Consider the following 24,020-nt stretch of genomic DNA (forward strand, 5'->3'; position numbering starts at 1 on the left):
CTCTCAAAAACCATTGAATTTTAGTTAAGTTAAGCAGCAAGGCAGAGGAGTAATGAGTAAGCAGAGGAGCAGAGGCACTGCAGTGCAGATATGGAGTTGTACATCTGGTGACAATGCAAAACATGTAAAGATTAATTGTTTTGTGCTTTGTTGAGCAGCTGAATGAGTCTCTACACAGACAACTAATCTCGTCAGTTCATCTGCTCTGGCTCCTCCTGTGAGTATGTGTTGTCCAAGCAAATTATTGGTGTCTGCATGTCTCAAGGTTGTAAAAAACAATGTTCAAATCCTTCAGCGAGCAGTGAGCTTCCAGACCAATTTCCACTGGAGTCATAGTGGCTGAAAAACTATCAAAGTTAGAAAATTATATTGGTTATATTTAGCAGTTCTACAACACTGATCCTATGATGAAGGAAGCTGATTGGATGTAAAACACAGACTGTGCTTTTAGAAAGAAAAACAACTCAAGCACTCAAGTCATATGCACTCATATAGCCTCTATCTATAATTTTCAATTGCTGAGTGCTGCCCGACGATAGTCACTAAACTTCTATCAGAGCAAATGTGATCCATCATGATAAAGCAGTGGGAGTTACTGTCACAGTTCATTAGTCTGGCTTTTACACTCAACGTCAGACTCATGACCACGAGCCACTCATGTTGATAGTGTCATTAGAAGAATAGGACAGCAGGGAGGGAAGAAAGCATCACTAGATGATATTGACTGTCTTGTTTTAGCACTGCACTGTTCTGTATGATATGTACAATATAGGTCTATAATTACAAAGGACACACTCCTGTCATTAGCTAGCAGAACTGTCCTTGTCTGGCTCAGCCTTTGCACCTGTAATAGACTTGTTACCACAGCACCAGATAAGAATCTCAAGTAATGATATTTTCTCCCAGTATGTAGTGCCACTTATGACTATTTTCAGGACAATTGGGCCCTTGTGGGATAGCAATACACATGATTGCAGTTGTTCTATCAACACGAAATCCCTTAATGTCAAATGGTCTGGTTGCGACACACACGCACAGAGTAAGCCACTGAGATCCTAAATGTCACCACAGCATTATGGGTGACAGTGATGATTTTCATTTATTAATGGCGTGTGAAGTCCTCGCCGCTGCCTACGAGAGTCGTGCTATTAGTCATATTGGAAATCTATGTTTAATGTTCAGGCTGACCATCATTTTTCTCAAGCCTAACAGACCTGAAAATGTTGAATCAATTATACACGAAATAACCCCGACATTAATATTCATACTGGAGTTATTGAGTCATGGCCTGTCAGCACTATTATATAATTTCATATCAGTGATATGGGTATGTTTATGATGAGTGGATGTATCTTTGACAAGGGCCCGGTGACTAGGTCGGCATATCTCTGAAACAGCAAGGCTGATCTGCGGCAGCTCCACCTCACGATTTACCGGACTTAAAGGATCTGCTGTCAACCTCTTGGTGCCAGATGCTACATGGCACCTTCAGAGGTCTTGCAGGGTTCATGCGTCAGGGATCAGAGCTCTTCTGGGGCACACAGGACCAACAGCATATTACGCGAGGATGATCATAATGCTTTCGCTCATTTTTGCATTAAGTTAAAAGAAATATTCGGTGCTGATCACTTGCAACCTTGCCAAGACCTTAAAAGAGGTGAGTAATCTTCTGACACGTAAAAGTCATGCTGGATGAGCTAGCGTTTTTGTTTGTTTGTTTGTTTGTTTTTTAAAGTTAAAAATTCACTTTTAGCCTTAAATTGTAGTTCAGTGGTTTTGTGCAGGAGAGCTGTTTGAATGATAATGAAGGGAAAAAGCATGGCGGTGGTGAGGCATCATAATGAAGGAAAGGATTCAGGGGCGAGAGCAGCACCTGTGTGCCATTTCTCATCATTGCTTCCTCGCACCAACGTCATTGACTGCCTTACTGCCTTATGGCAGTCCACTGAATTGCTGAAGCTGGGGCCTGTTTGAATTAGCAAGGAAATGACCATATTTGTTATCTGTGAAAAAGAGCCATGCCAGGCCAAATTGAAAGAGTAATGGGACTGACGTCAGGAATGAAATCCAGCACAAAAAGGCTCAACATCGATTCATCAGGAGCCATACTTGATCATTAGCATCAGGGGATGTTGGGAACTCAGGTGAACTATGAATTATACATTGAACGTGTGGGTTTAGCATTTGGGACACTTTGTAATAAATGCACCTAAGCTCTGCCACAACAAAATGCAGTTATTACACTGATCCTTACATGAAACAATGGAACCCTTGTTCATAGATTTCTCTGGCTTTTTGAGGATAATTGCAAAATATTTTAAAAGCTGTAGTATCTCAACCTTAAAAAGTAAATGTTTTCTCCTTTATGTGTTTATTAACCACATTTACTAAAAAGTACAACTGTGTGAAAACTGGGCAGCATTAACCATCATGCACCACCATCAGTGAACACATCGAACTACTGATATTGTCTTGTTACAGTACTTAGAACCACAATATTAACTAGAAAGTCCAAGTGCATTTTGTACATAAATTATTCATCAGTTGTACTAATAAACAAAAGTGTCAGCGGAACACTACAGGAAAAAGTAACTCAGCCAAGTGGATCAATTTTTTTTGAGAACAATAAATTTAACTTGTTTGATTGTCCAATATGGCAGTCAGGCTTAAATCAATGATTTAAATTGGCTGGAAACTTTCCTCATCCACAAAATTAATCCAGCAGAAGAAGTGCTGGTCAGTCTTTCCTGTTGTGTGCTTTTCTGACACAAGCAAAGCAACCTCTAAGTAGCTTCATTAAGATGTATTTTTTGTAAAAGAAAAGAAAGTTTATTTTTTTATAAAGTAAAACCTTTGCGTTTCTCAAATTGAACATCCCTTTGTCATATCATTCCCCTGATTTTTCCTTTCTCTTGATTGCTGATTATGCCCACCAAGATGACAGCACCAGTCGCATTTATTCTTTGCATTCATTTGCATGTTTACACTTCCTTAAAGTTCCATTTTTACATGTCATTTTATCTGAAATCACCCCTAAAGAACGTTCTTGGTGGACAAAAAACATCCAGGAAATTCAAATGACTCTGAAACTACCGTGAGACATTTCCAGGTGAATTTTTGTTTTAGCCATTCACTGTATTCTCTGCACCGGCACACAATGAGCAGGAACAATGGTGGTGTTAATGGAAACATTAAACCAAACCTGCTGCTCCCATCAGAACAAAGAACAATGTTAATATATATTGGCGGCATTCAATCAATTCTGTTGCTTTAGCTCATGAACGTCTGGCCTCGAGACTCAAGTCAAGGCAATTGTTTGGGGTTTAAAAACAGAGTGAGACTCTGGATCAGCTAGAGGCAACGACATGTTAAACCTGTTTTCTATATTCTGTGAAATAAACGTGTATGTTCCCACCGGCAACATTTTACATTTCTGTGTTGAAAGGTGTTGATCTAACCGACTTGAAATCAGACACTGACAAACAAGTGAATGATTATCTCTCTCCCAGAGACATCTTGGCCCGTGCTGCTTTTCAACCATCTGTTATTTGCAGCAGGTAGTGCGCTGTGGAAGCCTAAACTCTATCCTTCCTGCATAACTGCGGTGGACGAGCAAATTACAGTGGATTAACTCTACATTGTTCCTCAGTGTTCAGCTCAAGTGACACATACCCACTTATTCAAGTCCTTAATTACAGTTTACAGCATGTGGGTGCGATTGCAGCGAGTGGAAAGGAGAAAGAGGATGAGAGTGAGGATGAAGTTGGCAGAAGGATGTCATGGTGAGGGTAAATACACTGACAAAGTGTACGAGCATGTCTGGGAGTATAAATTGTTTCTAGCAAGGGATGCTCAGAGAGATACTGAATGAGTGCAAAGCTGTGCTTGCAGCTTGTAGAGGTTGCCATATGACCAGCAGAGATCTATAAATTGTGCAAAATGAGAAAAAAACGACAGAAACTTTCCATCTTTTGTATCCTTTCCGCATCTGAATATTGATCGATCTGAAGCTCTCTCACTGCATCTCCTTCACGGCCTTTTGTTGACTCTCCAGATGCAAACGGTCACTCGCGTCTAAATTATTTAATGACTGGCTGACTTCATATAAGGAAGCACTTAATTACTGCATGGTACAGCAAGCAGGCGAAACAATGCTGTGAGGACAGCGTCTGTCTTGCGCACATGGACAGTCAGGATTTGATCAAGCTGAAATCAAAATGGCCTGTGCCTTGTGTACCTGCACGTTTTGAGTGCATGCTCAGCTCTGTGTGTGTGAGTATATTATCTACGGTACATGCACAAACACACGACTGAGTTCAGCCAATATCTATGTGCTTCGTTCATGACGCACATGTACAACACTTGCCCCAATATTTAAATGTATCCTGAAGCCTTTATAATGAATTTGTTTTCTGCTTTGAGGATGGGATTCTGTGCTCCTTGATTTAAGCCATCTAGAGGTCCCTCGGGTAACACAGGATGTATCCACATGGAGCTTTTCATATTCAGTGCCTGGCTGTTACAGGTACGAATGCAAAGTCCTTGATGTTGCATCAAAAACGTTCATCTGATCAAGTTAAAACATACAAATTTCAGTTAAGGCTCTTTCTAGTGCATTCCGCTTCTTCAAAAAATCCTCTTCCCTGGGCGACAAACATCTTTAAAGGGAAAATCCACCACACATTATTCCGGTGATTTTGGATAGAAAAGCAGATATCTGTGAAGATTTTTGGAGTCAGTCCTTTGACAGTGAATCAGTGACCAGGTTTGTGGACTCAGAAGTTTTGTTCAAGGCATTATGTCCATCCAAGTGAGTTTTATTTGAATGAAGGTCTTCTAGCTGCGAATGAAAAATGTCCTCATGTTCCAGTAAAATAACAACGACAGCTATAATGGTGTCAGCAGTTGTTCCATTATTCACGGTCTATAGAGCCGCTCCAGGTTTTGTCTGCCATTCAGCCTCAAGACAGACTTGTTCAAATTCAGAAACTAAAAGTGAGCTGCACAATATTACAGAAATATTATCATTCATTTCTTTTATTTGTTTTCAGGTATTTTATTCTTGATATAATGTAATATAATAATAATCATTTTTACTTTTCTTCAAGCCCCTCAAATATTTCACACTTGCCAAGCATTCAGAAATATAAGCTTTAATGTGGCAATTGTGCTTTTTTCTCTTTCATTTTCATCTTTATTATTGAATACTGCTCCAGTCCACAGCCCACCACAAGAAAAGGAAAGGTTTTTCACACCTTAAGGTATGACCTCAAGGGTGTGAAAGGTTATAACAGCTGAGCAGCTACAAAGATGGAAAAGCTGGAAAAGGTAGTCAGTAGCCACATTCATTTTAGAGGGATGCTATTCCTTTTTATATTTCAGAGCATGCTGCAGTGCAGATAACAGTCCTGCCCCCCCCCCCAAAAATCTTTTATGTCCAGTCAATAAAACAAGCAAGAAGTACATTATGAAGAATTGGCTGTCTTGCAGGTTCTAATTACTACATCAATGGTATTTCAGTGCCAGTCACTGCAATGACATTTAGAAAGTAGATTTACCCTCAGCAAAAGCAAACCTTAAAACACTGCTTTTAGCAAGGGGAATTCCACTTGACAGCATTTGCAGTGTTTAGTCTTTTTGTATCAAACTATATTTATTCACCTTAAAATATTAAAAGTATTTACCTTAAAAAGAAAAGACGACACCAGAAGGTCTAAATAAGCACTAGCAGCCCCTGGAGGCTGTAGAGTTCATCCCTCAATAAAATCCTTGCACAAGCGTTGTGCGCAAAATTAGAATTTTCAAGTCAACAGGCACAATAAATCTAAGACAGGTGAGTGAACGGTTAGTACAGTCTGTCACCCCACTTTATAAAACACCTGGTATTCTTTCATGAGGGAGTTTAAAGTAGATCTCTCAGTACCAAAGAGAAGTACTGCTCGGGATGTCTTTGAATCAAGAGTGCAAAATGCTCTTGGGAGCAAAAAAAAAGAAAGTTGTCAGGAGGTTTATAGTGTTATGAGTGGTGATGCAGCTCCTTGGAGGGGAAGCCTAAGTGAAAGTAATTTACACTCCCAGAGACAACGGAAATGAGACCCAAGGCCTGCATGACGTATGGAGCATTGCTGAAGTTAGATTTTCAGGGGATTATTTGTTTAGTGTCAGGGGGAGTCATTTCTGTTGGTGCATCATACTTGAGCATCAAAGTCTGAGTGGCAGCTGGATGATATCAAAGAGGAGAGCATCTGCTGTCAGCCCAGACTCCACTGTGGTTCGACAAACCCAACAGATCACATCAGGCAAAAAGGAAAAGGTTATGGCACCATTTAAAAAGAGTACCATCAGAAAGGTCATTTTCAAAGGGAAATTAACACTGATGTTTATGTGGATAATTATTGTCATTCACTTCAATACTAACCATTAGTACTTTAGCATTAGGGAAAAATGGGGGTTGGTTGTTATATGCTTACTTATTGTAGATCTGTTCCTGGTTGAAAGGCCCCATTACTTCTGAATAACATCATTATCTGTATTCCAAAACAGTCAGCATGAACACTCAATTTGCCCATTATAAAAACCTTTACAACGAAGTCTGACCTTAAAGCATTTGGCACAGAGAAGATACAGACATGTATTAATAAAGAAAGAAAGAAAGACAGAAAAACTCAATCAATCGAAACAAGAAATCTGGTTTTGGTCACTGGGAAACCGTTGCTGATATAGCACTGACTGTTCATCCCTGATACAGTAATTAGGTGCAAACAAAAGGGCCGGGCCGTGGGTGTAGTGTAGTTATTTTTGTGAGGCTTTTATTAAACAGCCTCGCTGCTCAGCAATCATGAGAGCAGGGGCTGAAATAATTAAAGTCTGGCCTGATCAGCATCACAGTCTAAACAAGTTTCATAGGGTACTGAAGTGTGATACAGGTGACAGGTGATCTTCATTTTTGTAAATATAGGCTATTTTACTCTTATGTTTCAAATTTTTCAATTTTTAAGATTAAAATCAATATGTTTTACCAATGAAAGGTAACAAAAAAATATAGAAGAATGTTCTAAATTGTGTTTTTTTTTTCTTTATTTTTCTTCTTGTTGAACACAATAAATTGTAAGAAAATAGCAGTTAGTGTCATAATCATCTAACCCATCTATATTTCCCTCTTTTAATAACTGATTTTGAGATGATAATCAGAGTAAGAATTAATGTATATTTTTCTGATATTCATCAGTTTGATAGATTTCTGTGACTCGGGGAGGTGGGGAAAGATGATAAATTGATCATGTGCCTGTCTCACTTTGTTTACCTAAATGTCGGCCAGCCAGGACAGCCGGGTTCATTTACCCTCAGATCAGTCTGAGTGAACCATTCCAAAAACACACAAAATATCTGGGGGCTCTGAAGCCGACATGAACAGGTGAGTGTCAGTTAGCATTTATTTGTGCAGAATAATCCTTGAAACTGCTGCCATCACACCTAATTTTGCCCAGGGGATGCTGTGTATTTGTCCTGTTTTCCCTCCTCCATGTCTCGCTGAGTGTGGAAATGACAGGGTTGTATGGCAGCTTCGCCTCCCCCAACTTTCCCCAGCCATACCCCGACAACCAGCACATGGTGTGGAACATCACTGTCTCAGACGGCCACAGGATTAAACTCTACTTCACCCACTTCAGTATGGAACCCTCCGACCAGTGTGAATACGACCACATCCAGGTACACGGTTGAGAAACTCCAACTCCCATTTTCTGCACGAGTCTGTACTAAAAGGCCTCTGACCTTGTCAAACCAGGTTTTGGCAGAGGGAAATGAAACCTTGCGGTTCTGTGGTGAGGAAGAGAAGAACTATGAAAGCACCCCGGGGAACTCCGTCATCCTGTCAGCCGGGAACCTCATGTCAGTGGTCTTTAGGAGTGACTACTCTAACGAGGGCCGATTCACCGGCTTCCAAGCATTTTATACCTCAGAAGGTGATGCAGAATAGCGACATTTGTTGCCAGAAGGCAGATACGCTTTTGGTGGCTGTCTTTACACCAAGTGTAATGGAGTTTCTAGAGAAATTATACCAGGATTATATCTTCATAAGTATATACAGTAATATTTTGAAACATTAATGCAGATTTAGAAAGCAAGAAGAAAGATTATTGTGTAACATACACAATAGAATAATGACAAAACAATGGCACACAGTAAGGATAAAGTGCAACATAATTTATAAGAAGTATGCACTTAATTTACATATAACTGTCAATTGTCCAAATGTGATAACACAATTACTTTAAACATAGTTTGGCAGTATAAAAAGCAGTTAGACAATTACTTCATCCTATTTTTCATTGTGCTTGCATCTTTACATTCCTTGATCATAGCATAGCCTCCTTTTTAACTTCCGGTTACTTTTAGTAGTCTGCTGCTGATGGCCCTAAAGCAAAAAAGGCTGTCTGAAACTTCTGTTTTCATGCAATTAATACTTCCCGAATTGAACTCCTGTTCTCATTGGATGTGACGTTCACATAGTTTCAGCCACTGGATTGCACATTTTTGTGTGAGCCAGCGTTCAGACAATCTAGATTAATTTTAGCGTCTGCTTAACTGGTAAAAGTCTTGGTAACACTCACTCTCACACACACACACACACACACACACACACACACACACACACACACACACACACACACACACACACACACACACACACACACACTCCAGAAGGTGTAAACCACAAATGTAATCATACGTGATCTGACTGACTTTTGGCACATTTAAGATTTACAAGACATTCATAAAAAGATACTTCCACTTTCCCCATGTAAAGTATGTTTATGAATGGAAAAATACATATTGATTGTGTTGTGTTTCACTCTTAAGCCTCTCTGTCCCTCACAGATATCAATGAATGTCTGTCCAAGATGGATGGGGAGACAGTATGTGATCATTTTTGCCACAATTACATAGGTGGATATTACTGCACATGCAGACAAGGATACCTTCTGCATGACAACAAAAGATCTTGCACAGGTAAGAGCCATGCAGACCAGAGCTCAAGAGGTATGTTCATCTGGGCATAATCAAAGTCATTCAAAAGCTATGTAGTGAGGTGTAGTGTTATCAGCTCGACACACAGCGTTTTTATATTGATCTCTATAAATACAGTATGTATTGTGTTGTAAATACACTGTTCAGCTCCTCGATACCAAACACAGCAGATATTGATGGCAATAAAGCAAAGCAACGTCCATTGGTGTGTTTGACTTCTGTTTCAGGCATTTGGCTACAACATATTTTAATTCCACAGCGTTTGTTACTATAATAACTATAATAACAGCCAAATCTTTCAGTTGGCACAATTTGTCGATGTGGCATTAAGGTGTTTATAATAGCAATTAAAATACAAAATGTTACTAATTTCAGACTTTGTGAGAAGGGTGGATGAAAGCTAGAGCCCATAGCTGTGTTGTAAACTTGTAGCCACGCAAAATTACTGTAAGAAAAAGCCATTTTTCTTCCAAAATGCTCTCAATATTTCACAGCACTGCAGAACAAATCAGGAGAAAAATTTTTTTTTCTGACATTTCACACAGGGTACACAGTTGATAGTGTCCTAGTTTGGATTTCAATCTGTCATAGATGGCCTGTGCTAACTAATTTCCGACTGAAAAGACATACTGATGAATAAATGTAGTTGATCTCTGCCTGCTGTTGTAAAGCAAGGTTAATTACTGTCGATTACTGAGGGAAAAACAACTTCAAAATGGCATTAAAAATTGATACCTGTGTGCAGCGTTAATAGTGTACTGACACTAGGTAATTTATCACAATTACCAGCTGATGTGCCTTAAATTATTATTCTTTGCCAGAGGAAAAGGGGTGACAAAACAAATCATGCAATGAATAGCCAAAAAAATGATTATCTGCCTACAGATTGTACTAATTATATGAATTACAGCAACTCAGCCTCTTTGCAATGCTCATTTGTTTTTGTCTGTAACAACATCTGCACACTTGCCGGGGCAATAACGCAAACCTAGATGAATCCCATCATTTATGTTGTCAGGAAATCTCTCAATTAGCATAAACATTTTTTTTTTCTTCTAATCAAAAAGCTCTTTCATAGCCAAAGCTTTGCAACTCATAATGCAGTTGAGGTAGATCCTAACACTTTTTTTTTTTCCATGCATGGGTTGCAATGATTTGAAATGTCTAAAACTTGCCCCAAACTGACCACATCTAAATACCATTTTAATGAGTGTGCGAGTCCTCCTCACAGTGCCATGCCACAGCCAGGTGTTGACCTTGCCGTCGGGGGTTCTGACCAGTCCACGCTACCCAAAGCCCTACCCACCCATGAGTCAGTGTGACCACACCATCCGTCTGCCAGAGGGCTACAGAATAATCCTGGACTTCCTGGAACCCTTTGACGTAGAGGGACACCCAGAAGTCCAATGTCCGTACGATATGTTGGAGGTTAGTCATGTGACTTCAGAACCTCACACACACACACACACACACACACACACACACACACACACACACACACACACACACACACACACACACACACACACACACACGAGATGATGAATAAGCAATGTATTCCTCCTCATGCTTGTGGAGGCAATTTGTCACTGACTTGTCCTCCATGGGTGATATACTGTATGGCCATGCGAGTTCCTGCATATTTAAGTTGGGCTCGACATCAATCAGGCAGTCATCTAATGAATCAACTTCCCTGTTTCCTATTTGATGTTCCTCTTTTTCAAGATTTCAACAGCTGGAAAACAGTATGGACCCCTGTGTGGATCAATCACACCAGCCCGCATTGACACAGGAAGTTACCAAGTGCATGTTCGGTTCAGCTCTGACACCAGTGGGAAAAACAAGGGATGGAAGATCAAGTACACCAGTACTAAGGCTGAATCCCTCACTTTAACTTAAGATGGCTTGTCGGCACGAACATTGTATTTGTATGTTATGCACTACCTGAAAATTTTACAGTGACTTTTACGTTGGGTGACTTAACACAACCACAATTTTTATCGTGAAACTTTGATATTGTGTTCAACCACAAGTCTATCACATGTATCATCTCAATGATTCCTTGGTATGACATTGTGACACTGGTGCTACTAAGATACCCTCCCAATTTCAAGCAATTTCATTGACTAATTCAAAATCTACTGGTCATTGTTTAATTTCTTCTTTTGCTGAGATGCTGCTACGATCTCACCAGCACAATCCTTTTTTAACCACTTTTGTAATGTGTTTTTTTTTTGTTTGTTTATTTTGCTGCTTGTGCAAATAAAAAACAAGACTAAGAAGACCCTTTGACATCCATTTAGACATGTCTAGTGACCACAATATACAACCCTGTGGCTATATGTGATCAGGCGAACATTTTAATAAAAGGTATTCCACATAATACTGTAGCTGAATGCAAACATTTATTCTGCTCTATTCTGGCTGTAGACAGATGCACATTCAACTGCCCTGGTAGAAATAATAAATTAATTCCGTTTAAAGTATTCTGGAAGTCAGTCAGTCTCGTCTGAGAAGCGGTGAATGGTAGTCGTTTAACCTTCATACATTATGCAGCTTGTTCTCAGCATTCCCAGCTCTACTCCTCTATCAAAACAGTCATTATAGAGTTCTTCAGTCCCATGAAATTGCCTCTCATTTGACACTTTTGAACTCAATCACCAATGTTTCCTCCATCTGTGCCCCATAAGTGGGGCAAAAGAGCATGCCTAATGTGAGAAATAATTGTACTTGTGTTGATTTATATTTACTGATGCTGTTACTCCACAGTGTGATATTTTTTCGTATTGTCCCTTGGAATTAGGCCTACACCACTTTTCTGAGAGCTTAAGATTTTTTTTTAAAACCATCAGCATCTTGACTTTGACTGAACTATTATGCTGATACGTACTTTGTAGTTGGAAGACTACCACATCTTAGCAAGGCAAGGTACGTACTGACCCATCTATCACCTTGGCATTTGCAACCTGACAGAATCACAAGGTCTTCGGTGGACATGTGCTCTCTGAAAGTCATCTGAACTCATGGGATAAGGTGCGTTTCCAGCATGAAATGCCCAGACAGTCCTCGGGGCAAGTGGTTGCTTACAGAGCAAACCTGCAGTTCTTACCTGCGCACCGTTACCTGATAATCTAATCCATCAAGACAGTGTGACACATGATAGCACAATTGACTTCTCCCATACCACACTCATTTCTTACTGTTCAGCCTAGTTGGAGCCAATTCCACAGGAATTACGCACACCATGAAGCCCATTAACCAACTGTTGGAAAATATCTAGCAGCAGCATGCAGCCAGCAGGCTTATAGCTAACATGATCATCACTATTTTCTTGACAACTCTGCATCTTGTGCGTGAACGTAGGTGAAGAAAGACATATAAAGGAGGTTCACTGTCCAGAACTGTACTGTTTTTTGTTATTAATGTTTCTAATCATGGAAGACCCTTGACTACTGAGAATTTCTGGGTTTTTAATTTTATTTTCACAAAGAGGAGCTTCTAGCTTTGATCCCAAAGCTAATGTTATGTGTCACTACACGACGTTAAGCTTTTGAGTAGGTCTTCAGAGGAAGGAGAGTCAGGAATACAGAACTGTATCTGTCACTCAGATTGTGCAAAATGCTACTTTTTTTGCACTTGGACATGTGAGTTTACACTCAAAATAAACATGCATTTAATGTTTAAGTTTGAAAAAATGTAGGACAACTGCACCATCAAAGGGTTGTTGGCTAGTTTATTTCAGAAAATCCCTCCTTCCACCATTCAACATGTGTATAAAAAGTACCTTAAATCACATACTGTGTAGTCATATACAACTTCCCTGTGTAACAATTCTTACACATGTTTAAATTAAATACAAAATGGGAATGTGTTGGAGAACTCATATAGAACAGATGCTACAGGGTTTATCATAAAACAGCAGAGAGACGGGTTACTTTTGATGAAACCGCATGACGCACTAAGGCTCAACCTTTTTTGCCGTACATAGACATAATACTGACTATATAGGAGATCTTTATGAATCCTCGACTTTTTCTCTGTATCTAATTCTAAAGTACAGGCCAATAATGAAATCTCAATCTTGCCACAACACAAAAAGATGATCCTTCCGGAAATTGCAATCCACCATCATTTGTGTTCATTGTTCAAGAGACAGATAATGAGATGACAGGCACGACAGAGGCCATCTTTTCCATGACCTGTGAGTCACCCGGACCTGCGCACGTTGTACACACCGTCGCATATCACCCAGCCACTAGAATGATACATACATTTCACAATAGTATATAATTGATAGTCTTACAGAGCACTCATCCAGAAATATTGGTTCTAAGTAATTCAGAGATGAAGCTTTGTTATTCCCACCCATAATGTCAGCCATAATGTGTTCAGTGAAGCTTACATGTATGTGCCACACATCTTATTTTGTCCAACTCTTTATTGCTGGTATGATAAATTCATTCCAATAGATGTATTTACTCATGCATAGTTAGCTTTTACACAGTGCTGAGCAAGTTACTTTAGTATTGTGTCTTGGGTGGAGAGTTTATGTACTCATCGTATTATATTTCTACCATTCATTCATTCTTCCATGTACAGATTCCGCTAATGGTTACAGGTCAGTTTATGATAACATTTCACACCAAGTAGCACATAACAAGAGGACTGCGGCAAAATGGAAAAGAAAAATGTCTCTAGACTCTGGGTTGCGTTATTCATCTCAAGTTATAAAATGCTTGATATTAAGAGTCTACTATTACACTTTAAAACTGATTAGACAAAAGGTAGAACTATGGAACTGTAGTGGGAACATAACATTTGTCTCTTTTTGCAGGGGTCACTGGGGAAGATAACAAGCAGGAGCAAGTTATGAGGCAAAGGACCGGCCTGGTTGCCAGCTAATTAAAAAAAAATAAGAACACACTGCTATGCTAAACACCCCAAAAGATCCCCTGTATTCAATATGTAAATGCCATTTCAGTGATGGCACATGTAAATTATTCCCAACTCACACAAAATAGTCTATTTTTTTTTACTCATCATAAGCTGGAGATCAACATGGTTTCTCTAGCTAAAGTATATTTCTTACCTATATTTAGCCTAGGTTCTAAAAAAAGCAGTGCATACTTTCTGTCTTAATTGGCAGCGTTAAAGGAGGAGCAGAACGTAAACAATAATACTGGGAGGTTGATTCAACATGTTGAGAAACATGCTATCTTACCGAGAGAAGATCGATAGCACTCTACAGGTTAAAAAATAAAATAAAATAAAAAATATAGAGATATAACATCTTCCCATCTAACTCTGAGCAAGAAAAAAAAAAGGTAAGCATACTCCCCAGAATGTCAAACTATTGCTTTAAGTTTTCGCATGGATATTTTTATATTTATGTACGTTTATTTTCATAGCATGGAACACAGTCAAAATAAGGAGCCAATAGAAAGTTGATGCCGGTGGTTAATGCCAATATACCATATCTTTGATAAACATGACTTGTGCAAATCAATCTGCTTCCTCTTCAGGCAAAAGCATTCAAGTGGTTTTCGAGTTTTACAAAACTGATGCAAACATCATCATTAGCATTCATGGATTCCAGTAATACGGATATTATCACTTACACAGGGTAAATCCCATTCTACTGACCCCGAGGAAGGTAGTGTGAATTCTTATCAGTCTCAGCTCAGGTGAAGCCTCGGCCTAGTTGCTGCCTTGGGCTGCTGTTTCTTTGCCCTCCTCTGTGCTCTTCTCACTGGACTGCCGGTCCAGCTGTGTGCTGCTCCTGATGGACTGCACGGCCTGAACCTGCTGGAGACGTCTGGTCAGCTCGGCTTCGCTGGCTTGCAGCAACGCTGACGTCCTTGTTCTGTCCCAGCCCAGCACCTGCTCCATAGCTTCAGCCCCTCTGCTCACTACCATCTAAAGACACACGGAAAAGCCTTCATTTCAAATGCTGGAAGTGTGAACATGTGAGCTTTTATACTGACTGATCATTTGTGGACACACATGTACAAACTAATGCAATCCAATCAGTCAGCCCTGTATTAAATCCTATCCTTTGTGTGGATTAGAATGTCCAGTTTTTGTTGATAATGTGTCAGTTAGGATTTGATTGGAGGCTGTAGTTAGTGATGTTGGTATATTGGACTGAATATATGATATGTATATTGACAAGCGGTTCTGTTTTGCTCTCCTTGTTGTGTGTATGGAAATGTGGGTGGACAAAATCTTACACTTACACTTTAGCTAAATTAAATGCTCACTGGATTATATAACAGAGCTGTTTCACTAATAAAGTAAGGATGTGGTATGTCAGGACTTGCAGTTTTACATAATTGCATAATCATTGTTACAGCAGCTTATTAGACTCAACAAGGTATGATACAGCATAAGCCTTGTGTCAGAAGGAATGATAGAGGAATATGATGAAGTAGCCCTACATAGTCTGGACATGTAAATGCATCGTGGTTTCTCAGTTCTGTCTAAATCTACTGTGTAACCTTTTTAGGAAGTTCTAGGAAAGACAGGATCTGCATTTCCAATTATACACAGTACATGTATCAAAAGGCAAATTTGGGTTATTTTTATCTGCAGAAGTTTGAAAGGCAGACTGGATGAGTGGACTACCTGCAGATCTTCAGTGGAGAGCCTGGTCTCTGGGTTTGTTTTGCCTTTCAAGACCATCAGTGTCCGGGACATGAATCCAGATGCAGAGTCCACTTCCATGCCGTCTGGCATATCCATGTCTCCAGCCCCTGACATATTGAAACAGGTTTTCTCTCAGGATCATTTGTTGTACAAAAGGTATAGTTATAGTAAATCAATGGTTCCACCTAGTGACCAAAATCCACAAGCACACCTCTTCCCTTATGAGCCATCCAAATGATACATACAGTTAGGTAGACAAGTATTTGGACAGTGACACAATTTTCATGATTTGCTGCTGTACACCAACATGATGGATTTGAAACAAAGCCATCAAGATATGATTAGATGTGCTTTAATCCAAGGGGTTTAACAAAAATATCACTTTAACTGTGAAACAAGGTGGAACCGGCCATATCTGGCCATGAAACTGACCGACTGTCAATCAGCCAGTCACTTTTGAGCCTCTGAAAATGAGGGACACATTTGGCTGTAATTCCTACACAGTTAATGCGATATTTTTGTTAGACCCCTTGGATTAAAGCTGAAAGGCTACACTTCAATCAACATCTTGATGGCTTCATTTCAAATCCTTTTTGGTGGTGTACGGAGGCAAAAGTGTCTAAATACTTATGTACCTAACTGTATAAGCCAGCAGAGGGAATATACTGATTACTAATTTGAATGTATATGAAGAACAACATAGTAAAAAATAATATCTATACATGTGATTTCATCACATGTATTGTTTGATCAAAAATCTATTGTTTCAAGGAGAATTCCTCCTGTTTGATTCATTTTGTTGTTGTGACTATATGCTTTGCCACTCTGCACATACTAAAACTTAAGGATGTATATGAAAATGGATTTATTAAAATATTGATCTACTGAATACAAACAGCGTTCTTAGTTAATATATAAAAATACAGATATAGATAATTATCAATAGTTATTTTCAGATTTCACAAGTCCTCAGAATTTCTCAGTGTGCCACCCTTGCATGCTGATTAAGGTATCGTCCCAGACCATTTTCAAAAGAACTGGTAGGTTATGAGTCATTAACTTCCAGCAGGGCTATTTTGTTGGATGTTTTACACATGCTTATTGATCACAGCTATTCATTTGATTTTTTTTTTTTTTGGATAGAGGAGGATATACGAGCACCTCTGGCATTTTAAAACTCACATACACATTGTTTTTTTTATATTACTATTATAAACTAATTTATTTCTCAAAAAACTAAGCAATACAATGGAGATTAAGAACAAGTGAAAGAAAAGAGATAATCACAAAAAACAGACCATTAGAGCAAAGCTCAGAGCCAGACACCAGTGGCAAATATTGCATAGCCTTTTTACATTATCAACAGGCTGTTTGATAGTGCTATTTTCTATTTAACAGGCTATTGGCCGCTCAAAAGACGCAGTAATAGATTTGCAGAGGCAATAATCCAAGGTGAACATATCTCTAAAATTAAAAATTACTGCTGATTTTCCTTAAGAACTTTCTGTGACAGAATACTGCTGAATACAGAAACTCAAATAACATTCTAACCAAGGAGTGAAAACTTATGACATAGTTTATATTGTGTCAGAAAACCACAGTATAAACTTTGAAACTTTTTTAGAGCATAAAGCATGAGTGAAATGTCCCAGATCTTTATTTAGGATAACCATTTCAAAACTGTAAAAATAAAAAACCACCGCATAATGACACAGCCATACCTCCCTGGCTGGACTGACTTGACTCTTCCTGCTGTCTGTCCTCGTTCTCCACAGCTTTGAGGTAGAGCTGGAGCAACTCCTTGGACTGCCTCTCTTCCTCTCTTCGGTCCAAAACCCTCTGCAGTGTCTCCTTGAGGTCCTCGGCCTTCTTCTCTTGGAAGCCCAGAGCAGAGGCTAGCTCAGGGCTTGGGGCATCTACTAAGGTCTGGAAAGGCAGGTGGCACAAATTATACTTAAAGCAATAATATACTGTAAGTTTGAGAACACTGTGTCTGTGTGTTGCTTCTGTCACAGCAACAAATAACGGAACAAAAGAAGGAAAAAATTAACAGTTTTTTTGTCTTTCCATTTGTTGAAAAATATAGAATATTACTAGCCGTATCCTTTAATGGGACAAATGTTAAAAAGCTGATGGTGATGACAGAGGAAAGTGATTTTCAAGTAGTAATATTTCCTTATTGTTTCCTTACCAGGGCATAATGGGAAAGGCATGACAGCAGATACTATTGGTGAAATAGAGGAAACATGTTGGTACCTGTAAGTCTGCCTCAGACATGAGGATGATGCTGGCCAGGTCCTGCCTCAGCTGCTGGGCCAGGTCCCACCAGCGTGCTACAGCACTGGAGCCGTCCAGAGAATCAGTCTCCAGCGTCACAGATTCCCTGGCCATCCAGGCCGTGCCACCATCAACTACAATGAAACGTAAATGAGTAGCAAACCACAAGGCTGGGTATTTTGCTGTTAAATGATAAGAATCACTCCAGACCGTAGCCAAATTTCCAACAGAACTAAACCTACTTACTCCTGCGAACTGGAGACCATGACTCTTTTTCATGCAACAGCATGAACTTTGTGTTTGAGGGTAAACATAAAAAGTAGGACTGATCCTCTACTATCGTCCCATCATCCTCTAGGACCACTGTGACCGGGTCACTGGGGCTGAACCCGAGGAACTCACACCCTGGAGGAAAAAAACGAGAAATGACAATGACTTTACAGATCTTATGTGAATACCCTTTATTATGAGTGCCACAGAGAATTCTGATACACTAAAGTTGTTGGCCATACAGCCATATTTTATAGCAAAATAATTAGCAAAGCCAGCCCCAAGCTTGTATATAAACTAAATATTTTAGGCAGTAATAACTCACACACCACCTGATCATCAGCTGATTCAAGCAAATTGCCAGTGACCTCTGTACTTCAAAATAAGTCAATCCATTTAAGCTGCCACCGCCTCCTTCATCACAGCTGTTCCTTGGGTACACTGTTGCTGAGTGGTTCTGCTGCTCAGTCCCTCTGCCAACCTAACCTTACGCTTGCCTTTTAAAATGATGTATACTTTATGTTTAATGATAAATCCATATTTCACTTCATGTGTCTGGTGGGTTTACCTCTCATTGATTTGGCAGTGCCCCCCAGTGAATCGTTCGTGTAATTAGTATAATGTTTGAGTTCACATATAAAGCATCATGGAGAGCAGAACCACGAAAATACAAATGAAACTCTAGTGAAATGATGGTTCTAACTGTGCAGCCGCTTTGGTTGCTTTAATCACCAACCAGACTCTACAGGGGCAAAACTGAGCTGCCTGCGTTACCTTTTTTATTTTACTATATTTATGTTATTTAAATGCTCTATGAACCTGCTTAAATAAGAAGCTGCATAATTCATTAATGCCCAACACCTGTAAAAACACTTTCGGTTGCAATATTATAACAGTGCGTTTTATAATGTAAGTTTTTCCAAATGAAACCATTCCGGGCACTGAGTCATTACCAGTTACCAAGACTTCATCAAGATCAAAAACACATCTGTATTTCCGAGACGTGAATGGTTTCTGAAAACGAGGACTAGTCATAGTCGTAGAAGACCACCACTGATACAGTGTAAAAAAAAAACAAGCTGTGTTTACACCGAAAACTGTGCGGACACCTCGAAGAGTGCGACGATCTGGGCAACGCCTGCCGAGCAGCATTTCTAGAAATGAGCCGGACAGGAGGCAGGTCTTGCCTGACTTTTCATGTTTCTCTCCTGCAAGTTTGAACACGATGACTAGGTTGCTACACAGCTCGTGATCGAGACAGATAAGTAAGCTTCAGGTGTGCAGAAGAATCACAATGGCGGTCACTTTAGTGGCTGCCGACAGTGCTGAAGATCAGTGTATCCACACCGCAGCGATTGTGTGTTTCAGTTTGACATTATAGCCCACAGCCGTTTCAGTAAGACATACCTATGCAAACTAAGATCACTGCCAAAGACAGTAACCAAAACATACGACTACATGAGATTGGATTTCACTTTAATGTCATATTTCTCTGACTTTAATCTTGCATCGTATTTTTTTTTGTTGTTTTTGTTTTTGTTTTTAAGTCAAAATAGAAACCTTACAATTATACAGTCATTCAGACACGTTTACAAGTTAAAGCCACTCTGACAACTCACCTTTTATCTTCAGCTCACTCAGGGAGGGAACTACCAACCCATATGATTTTTGTCGTGTGAAATTGCACACCTTACACGGTTTCCTATCTGTCATTCTAGGCCTTTTTGTGGGGAAAAATGATCTTCTTCTTTCTTTTATCCTGACACTGACAAACACCGCCGGCAGTTCCCAACTGCTGATTCGGCCCCTGTAGGTTTCGAACGCGGAACTTCCGAGGTGGCGCTAAGGGACTCTGGGATATGTAGTTTTAGGGCAATGAGCTGAGGAAAAGCCAGAGAGGGACTACAAACATCTAGATTTTATCCCCCAGCACTAGTTATAGGTAATTAAAAATACTAAATACAGTTCCTGTTTTCATATAACTATCTGCTAGCAGCAGCTGTTAGTACTTACAACTGAAGCTCATGTGGAAGTATTTTAAGATGCAATACCACTAATGGCAGCTACTCGATGTGGCTCCAAATGGTTTCACATGGAAAGTGCCTGTCAACCTAATATAGGCGGCATATTCTTGTCACAAGCTATTATGGTGTCAGTGGCTAATTTCACCTCTTTTAATGTGTCACTTGGTGGTGATCGTGATAATTAATATCCCATTAATAACTTATTACAGTTTATACTGGGATATGTGAGACTGCCAGGAGAGGCTGGGGTATCAAAAGGGCAAAGGGGCAAAATGCTCGTGGCCCGGGAATGTCAGGGCACCCCGACCATCAGGAGCCCCAGTGGCCCCAGTTCTACTCAGTAGTCAGGACCTACTCAGATCCTTTATTTAAAAGTACCAATAGACTAATGTAAATTACTCCGTTGCAAGTAAAAGTCCTGTATTCAAATTCCTACACTACTAAAAGTACAGAAGTATTCTCAGCTAAATGTACTTAAAGTGTCAAAAGTAAAGGTACTCCCTCTTCAGTATGGCTCCTGTGGTTGATATATGATAAAAAAAACTAAAGAACTAGATAATAATAATTAACAATTATAATACTATAATTGTTAATAATTGTTAACAATTATAATACTATAATTGTTAATACTGAGTCATCAGTGTGTACACAGCATTTGCTGTTGTATCCGTTCAAGGTGTAGCTAGTTTTAAATACTGATTAGTCCAGTGATACCCAGCCTGGGGGTCAGGGCCATCCAGAGGGTGACCAGAAAAATATGATGGGTCATGAGATGACTAATGAGAGAGGAAAGAAGAAAACACACATTTCTGATTTGAATTTAGTTTTTTTTTTTGGATATAATTGTGTATAAATGTATAATTGCTTTTTTTGTGAAATATCGGAGAGCAAAACCCCTCTGGGCTTCATACATTAAATCATATGAGAAGTTTAGAGGGGGAATCTTTTTTTTCGTCTTTCGTTTTTCTTGGTGGAACTGTTGACATTAAAGTATGTTGACATTTAAGTAAATGGTGACATTTTGTGGCGACTATAGACCGCCGTTATCCTTCAGGAAAAGCAATCGATCGTGGTTCACTCGAGCAGGCTCTGACACAAACGAGGGACAGGAAGATGGCATCCACAGAGCACCCTGATCCACCAACACAGGTCTGCATTTATGCAGCTAAAACATTTACCTCTTGTTGTTCAGATACGACAGTGGACTCTTACAATGTTTTTATATTTCGCAGCCATCGAATTCCATCATTTTCTTCAGTTACTTTTATAACTGCTTATAACTGTTAGCCTAGGTTAGCATACTTGCTATTTAGCATCCTAGCTAGCTCCTGAAGCGCCTCAAAAGTTGTTTCTCAGACATGTTTGTGTTGACAGGTGGAAAAGAAGGGCCACGCTGACGTTCTTGTGCTTTATCGTATGTTGCCAGAACTCACGTGGCTTACTTACCTAGTCGGATAGCTATTTACCCTGACCAAATGTACGTCCTCCACCTGACCATGTAGCCTTGTCTCTGTCTTATTATGTGCAGATAATGATATGCTGAGGAAAGGTCACCATTAGCCAAACAAAACTGGTGGTTTGTACTCGGGTCTACGCTGTCGGTTTAAATTACTGACAAGTATTGATCTTTCCGAAAAAACAAATGTTAAAGAAAGTTGGCACTCATACACTTCCTCAGGGGCAGCTTTGCACTTGGCTATTACATTTACAATGTATAATTTCAGGAAGCATGTATACCATATGCTGTGAAAAGTTCAGAACTGAAGCACTTAAAGGCAGAGTTTATGTTGACTAAACCTAATTAATCAGCTAGTGCAAGAGCAACAGATATCTATCAAAAAATATCTAGATCATATTATGCACATGCATCCAGTTTATGTCTCACTAAATCCTTTGCTACTCAGCAGTATATGAGGCAGAAGAAGGCTAGACAAATGTAATGCAAATAGCTGATTTTACTGCATTCTTCCCATTTACACAACTAGATTTTAGGTGCATCCACCTAATTACCAAGGAATTATTAATGACAGTCAAGTGACAGCTGTTACTTTTTTCTGCTGTCCTTCTAGATTGTCATGTTGTTAGGGGTTTGAGTCTTTAAATGTTATAGATAGATAGATAGATAGATAGATAGATAGATAGATAGATTTGCTCACTGTAAATGACACTGCTATCTTAAGCACTGCTGTGTTAAACCAACATACCCTCTGTCCTCCAGTAGATGGCACTCTAATACAAGGGTTTGTTTATCTTCTCAGCCTGGCCTTCCACCTGGAGATAGTGCGGTCGCTCCCCCCAGAGAAGCACTGGTAAGGACTCAATATTTAATACAAATTACTTAACTGATAAGGCAATATGGATTGGAATCACAAAATAATTTAAATATCCCTATTTGATGTATATGCATAACAGGTAGAGATGGCAGCCTAGATCAAATGATAGTCAATTTTAATTTGATCTCATGTAGTAAAGTAAACTGTGTTTTCTTTATTACATGATTATTTTTTAATATTGATGAATATGCTGCATGCCACTATTCTCAACTATGTACTATCAATGCCCCACAAAATGTAATCTGATCAGTGCTGATCAGTGCTTCTGCTCCAATGGCGTGCTAACCAGTGAAATAAGCTACTTCAGTACTTGAAAAGAATTAAAGTTTGCATAATCTTGGCAATTGATGACACATAGTTAAGGAACATTGTGCTTGTTTTTATGATCTGGTGATTTAAAGACATTTGTTTTCATCTTTTCATCAACAAACCGCTTTTCCTTGGCTAATCAGATGATATTACACATTCCCCAGTGAGATCAAGTGTTAAAGGCTCCCAATTAGCAGCCAGTCATTTAGCACCACACTGATGTCCCCAAGCCCATAATTAGAGTGTACTTTATGGTCCTTGTCTTTGGAGAGTAAAAAGCATGTAGAAAGTTCTATTTTAGCAGTGACAATGGTTCCACAGTTGCTTTAATCATGTTTAGCATTAAACTTTCACCACATACCTTTGTTGTCCTTAGTTCAGTCCATTGTTTTTCATTCGAAATACAATTGGATCGAGGATGTTTTTGAATTGGTTTCCTAATAGTTTGTGTGAATAATGTTTTTGTCCCTAGAGAAGAGTATTTAAGAAAAGAAAAGTGGCCCTGAAAAAGTTGCAAATACAAATACTCGTTGTTAATACTAGCAAAGCCAGTAACATTTAATTAGAATAAACATCAGTTGGTTTTTAATAACGTGTAAAGAAAAGTGTTTATAAGATGTGCTTGGCCCAAGTGATGACAACGATTATAAGCAGGAGCGTCTTATTGCTAAGTGGGATGGAATACATCACAGGTACATTCACTGTCCTTGTATGGACACAGAATCCAGGTTAGAGGAGTGCTGTATTGTTCAGCCTACATGTCTCAATGTCATTCACCACCATTCACTCTTCATCCTCCCCCCATCATCCCTTCATGCCACGGCTAATTTAATCCTGGGGTTATTGATTGTGGGAGCATTCTCCCAGGCTTTCTTTCAATTTACTTCAATTTCATCATCCCAGAGCGCTTCAAGACTGCCTCCTCAAAAAGGGAAGAAATTCTTGTTATGAGGGTCCTGATTCAAGACTGGTTGACAAGTCCCCTCCACCACCACCACCACCACCCTCACTTCCAACCCCTTTTCTCCTTTCTCTTTTTGATGAGCTGCTCTTTCCCAGTTAAGTGGATTATTACAGTAGGGATAATTCTTGTCACATGGCATTATTTGGATGAGGTGAATAATTGAAATTT

At 39.4% G+C, this 24,020-nt stretch overlaps 3 protein-coding genes across 7 annotated transcripts in view; 2 read left to right on the top strand and 1 right to left on the bottom strand.

The window, feature by feature from the left end:
* Positions 1–1,480: 1,480 nt before the first annotated feature.
* masp2 (MBL associated serine protease 2) lies at positions 1,481–12,047 on the top strand. The gene is made up of 7 exons (XM_040151892.1): positions 1,481–1,657; positions 7,319–7,414; positions 7,488–7,710; positions 7,787–7,964; positions 8,881–9,012; positions 10,262–10,458; positions 10,756–12,047. Exons 2-7 carry the CDS (start codon positions 7,407–7,409, stop codon positions 10,927–10,929), a joined length of 912 nt encoding a protein of 303 aa, XP_040007826.1. The 5' UTR covers positions 1,481–1,657; positions 7,319–7,406; the 3' UTR covers positions 10,930–12,047.
* A 699-nt stretch (positions 12,048–12,746) lies between these two features.
* dffa (DNA fragmentation factor, alpha polypeptide) lies at positions 12,747–20,038 on the bottom strand. Its single transcript, XM_040152675.1, has 6 exons — positions 19,842–20,038; positions 18,199–18,357; positions 17,932–18,086; positions 17,397–17,601; positions 15,655–15,782; positions 12,747–14,946 (listed from the first exon to the last, which is right to left on the bottom strand). Exons 1-6 carry the CDS (start codon positions 19,933–19,935, stop codon positions 14,728–14,730), a joined length of 960 nt encoding a protein of 319 aa, XP_040008609.1. The 5' UTR covers positions 19,936–20,038; the 3' UTR covers positions 12,747–14,727.
* A 1,244-nt stretch (positions 20,039–21,282) lies between these two features.
* pex14 (peroxisomal biogenesis factor 14) overlaps positions 21,283–24,020 on the top strand; it is a 45,495-nt gene continuing 42,757 nt past the window's right edge. For all 5 annotated transcript variants that reach the window (XM_040152672.1, XM_040152670.1, XM_040152671.1 and 2 more), the window contains exons 1-2: positions 21,283–21,395; positions 22,505–22,555. In XM_040152672.1, coding sequence (XP_040008606.1) covers positions 21,360–21,395; positions 22,505–22,555 — 87 coding nt within the window. In that variant the 5' untranslated portion in view covers positions 21,283–21,359. The remainder of the gene's footprint in view (positions 21,396–22,504; positions 22,556–24,020) is intronic.

The sequence above is a fragment of the Xiphias gladius genome, chromosome 18, assembly GCF_016859285.1.
Source record: "Xiphias gladius isolate SHS-SW01 ecotype Sanya breed wild chromosome 18, ASM1685928v1, whole genome shotgun sequence".
NCBI classification, from domain to species: Eukaryota; Metazoa; Chordata; class Actinopteri; order Istiophoriformes; family Xiphiidae; genus Xiphias; species Xiphias gladius.

Coding starts and splice junctions, on each gene's coding strand:
- masp2 (XM_040151892.1), top strand. Junction 7,965..8,880: donor AGCATTTTATACCTCAGAAG/GTGATGCAGAAT, acceptor TGTCCCTCACAG/ATATCAATGAATGTCTGTCC. Junction 9,013..10,261: donor CAACAAAAGATCTTGCACAG/GTAAGAGCCATG, acceptor TCCTCCTCACAG/TGCCATGCCACAGCCAGGTG.
- dffa (XM_040152675.1), bottom strand. CDS start 19,935: ATGACAGATAGGAAACCGTGTAAGGTGTGCAATTTCACACGACAAAAA. Junction 18,087..18,198: donor ATGGTCTCCAGTTCGCAGGA/GTAAGTAGGTTT, acceptor GTTTCATTGTAG/TTGATGGTGGCACGGCCTGG. Junction 17,602..17,931: donor TGTCTGAGGCAGACTTACAG/GTACCAACATGT, acceptor CTGCCTTTCCAG/ACCTTAGTAGATGCCCCAAG.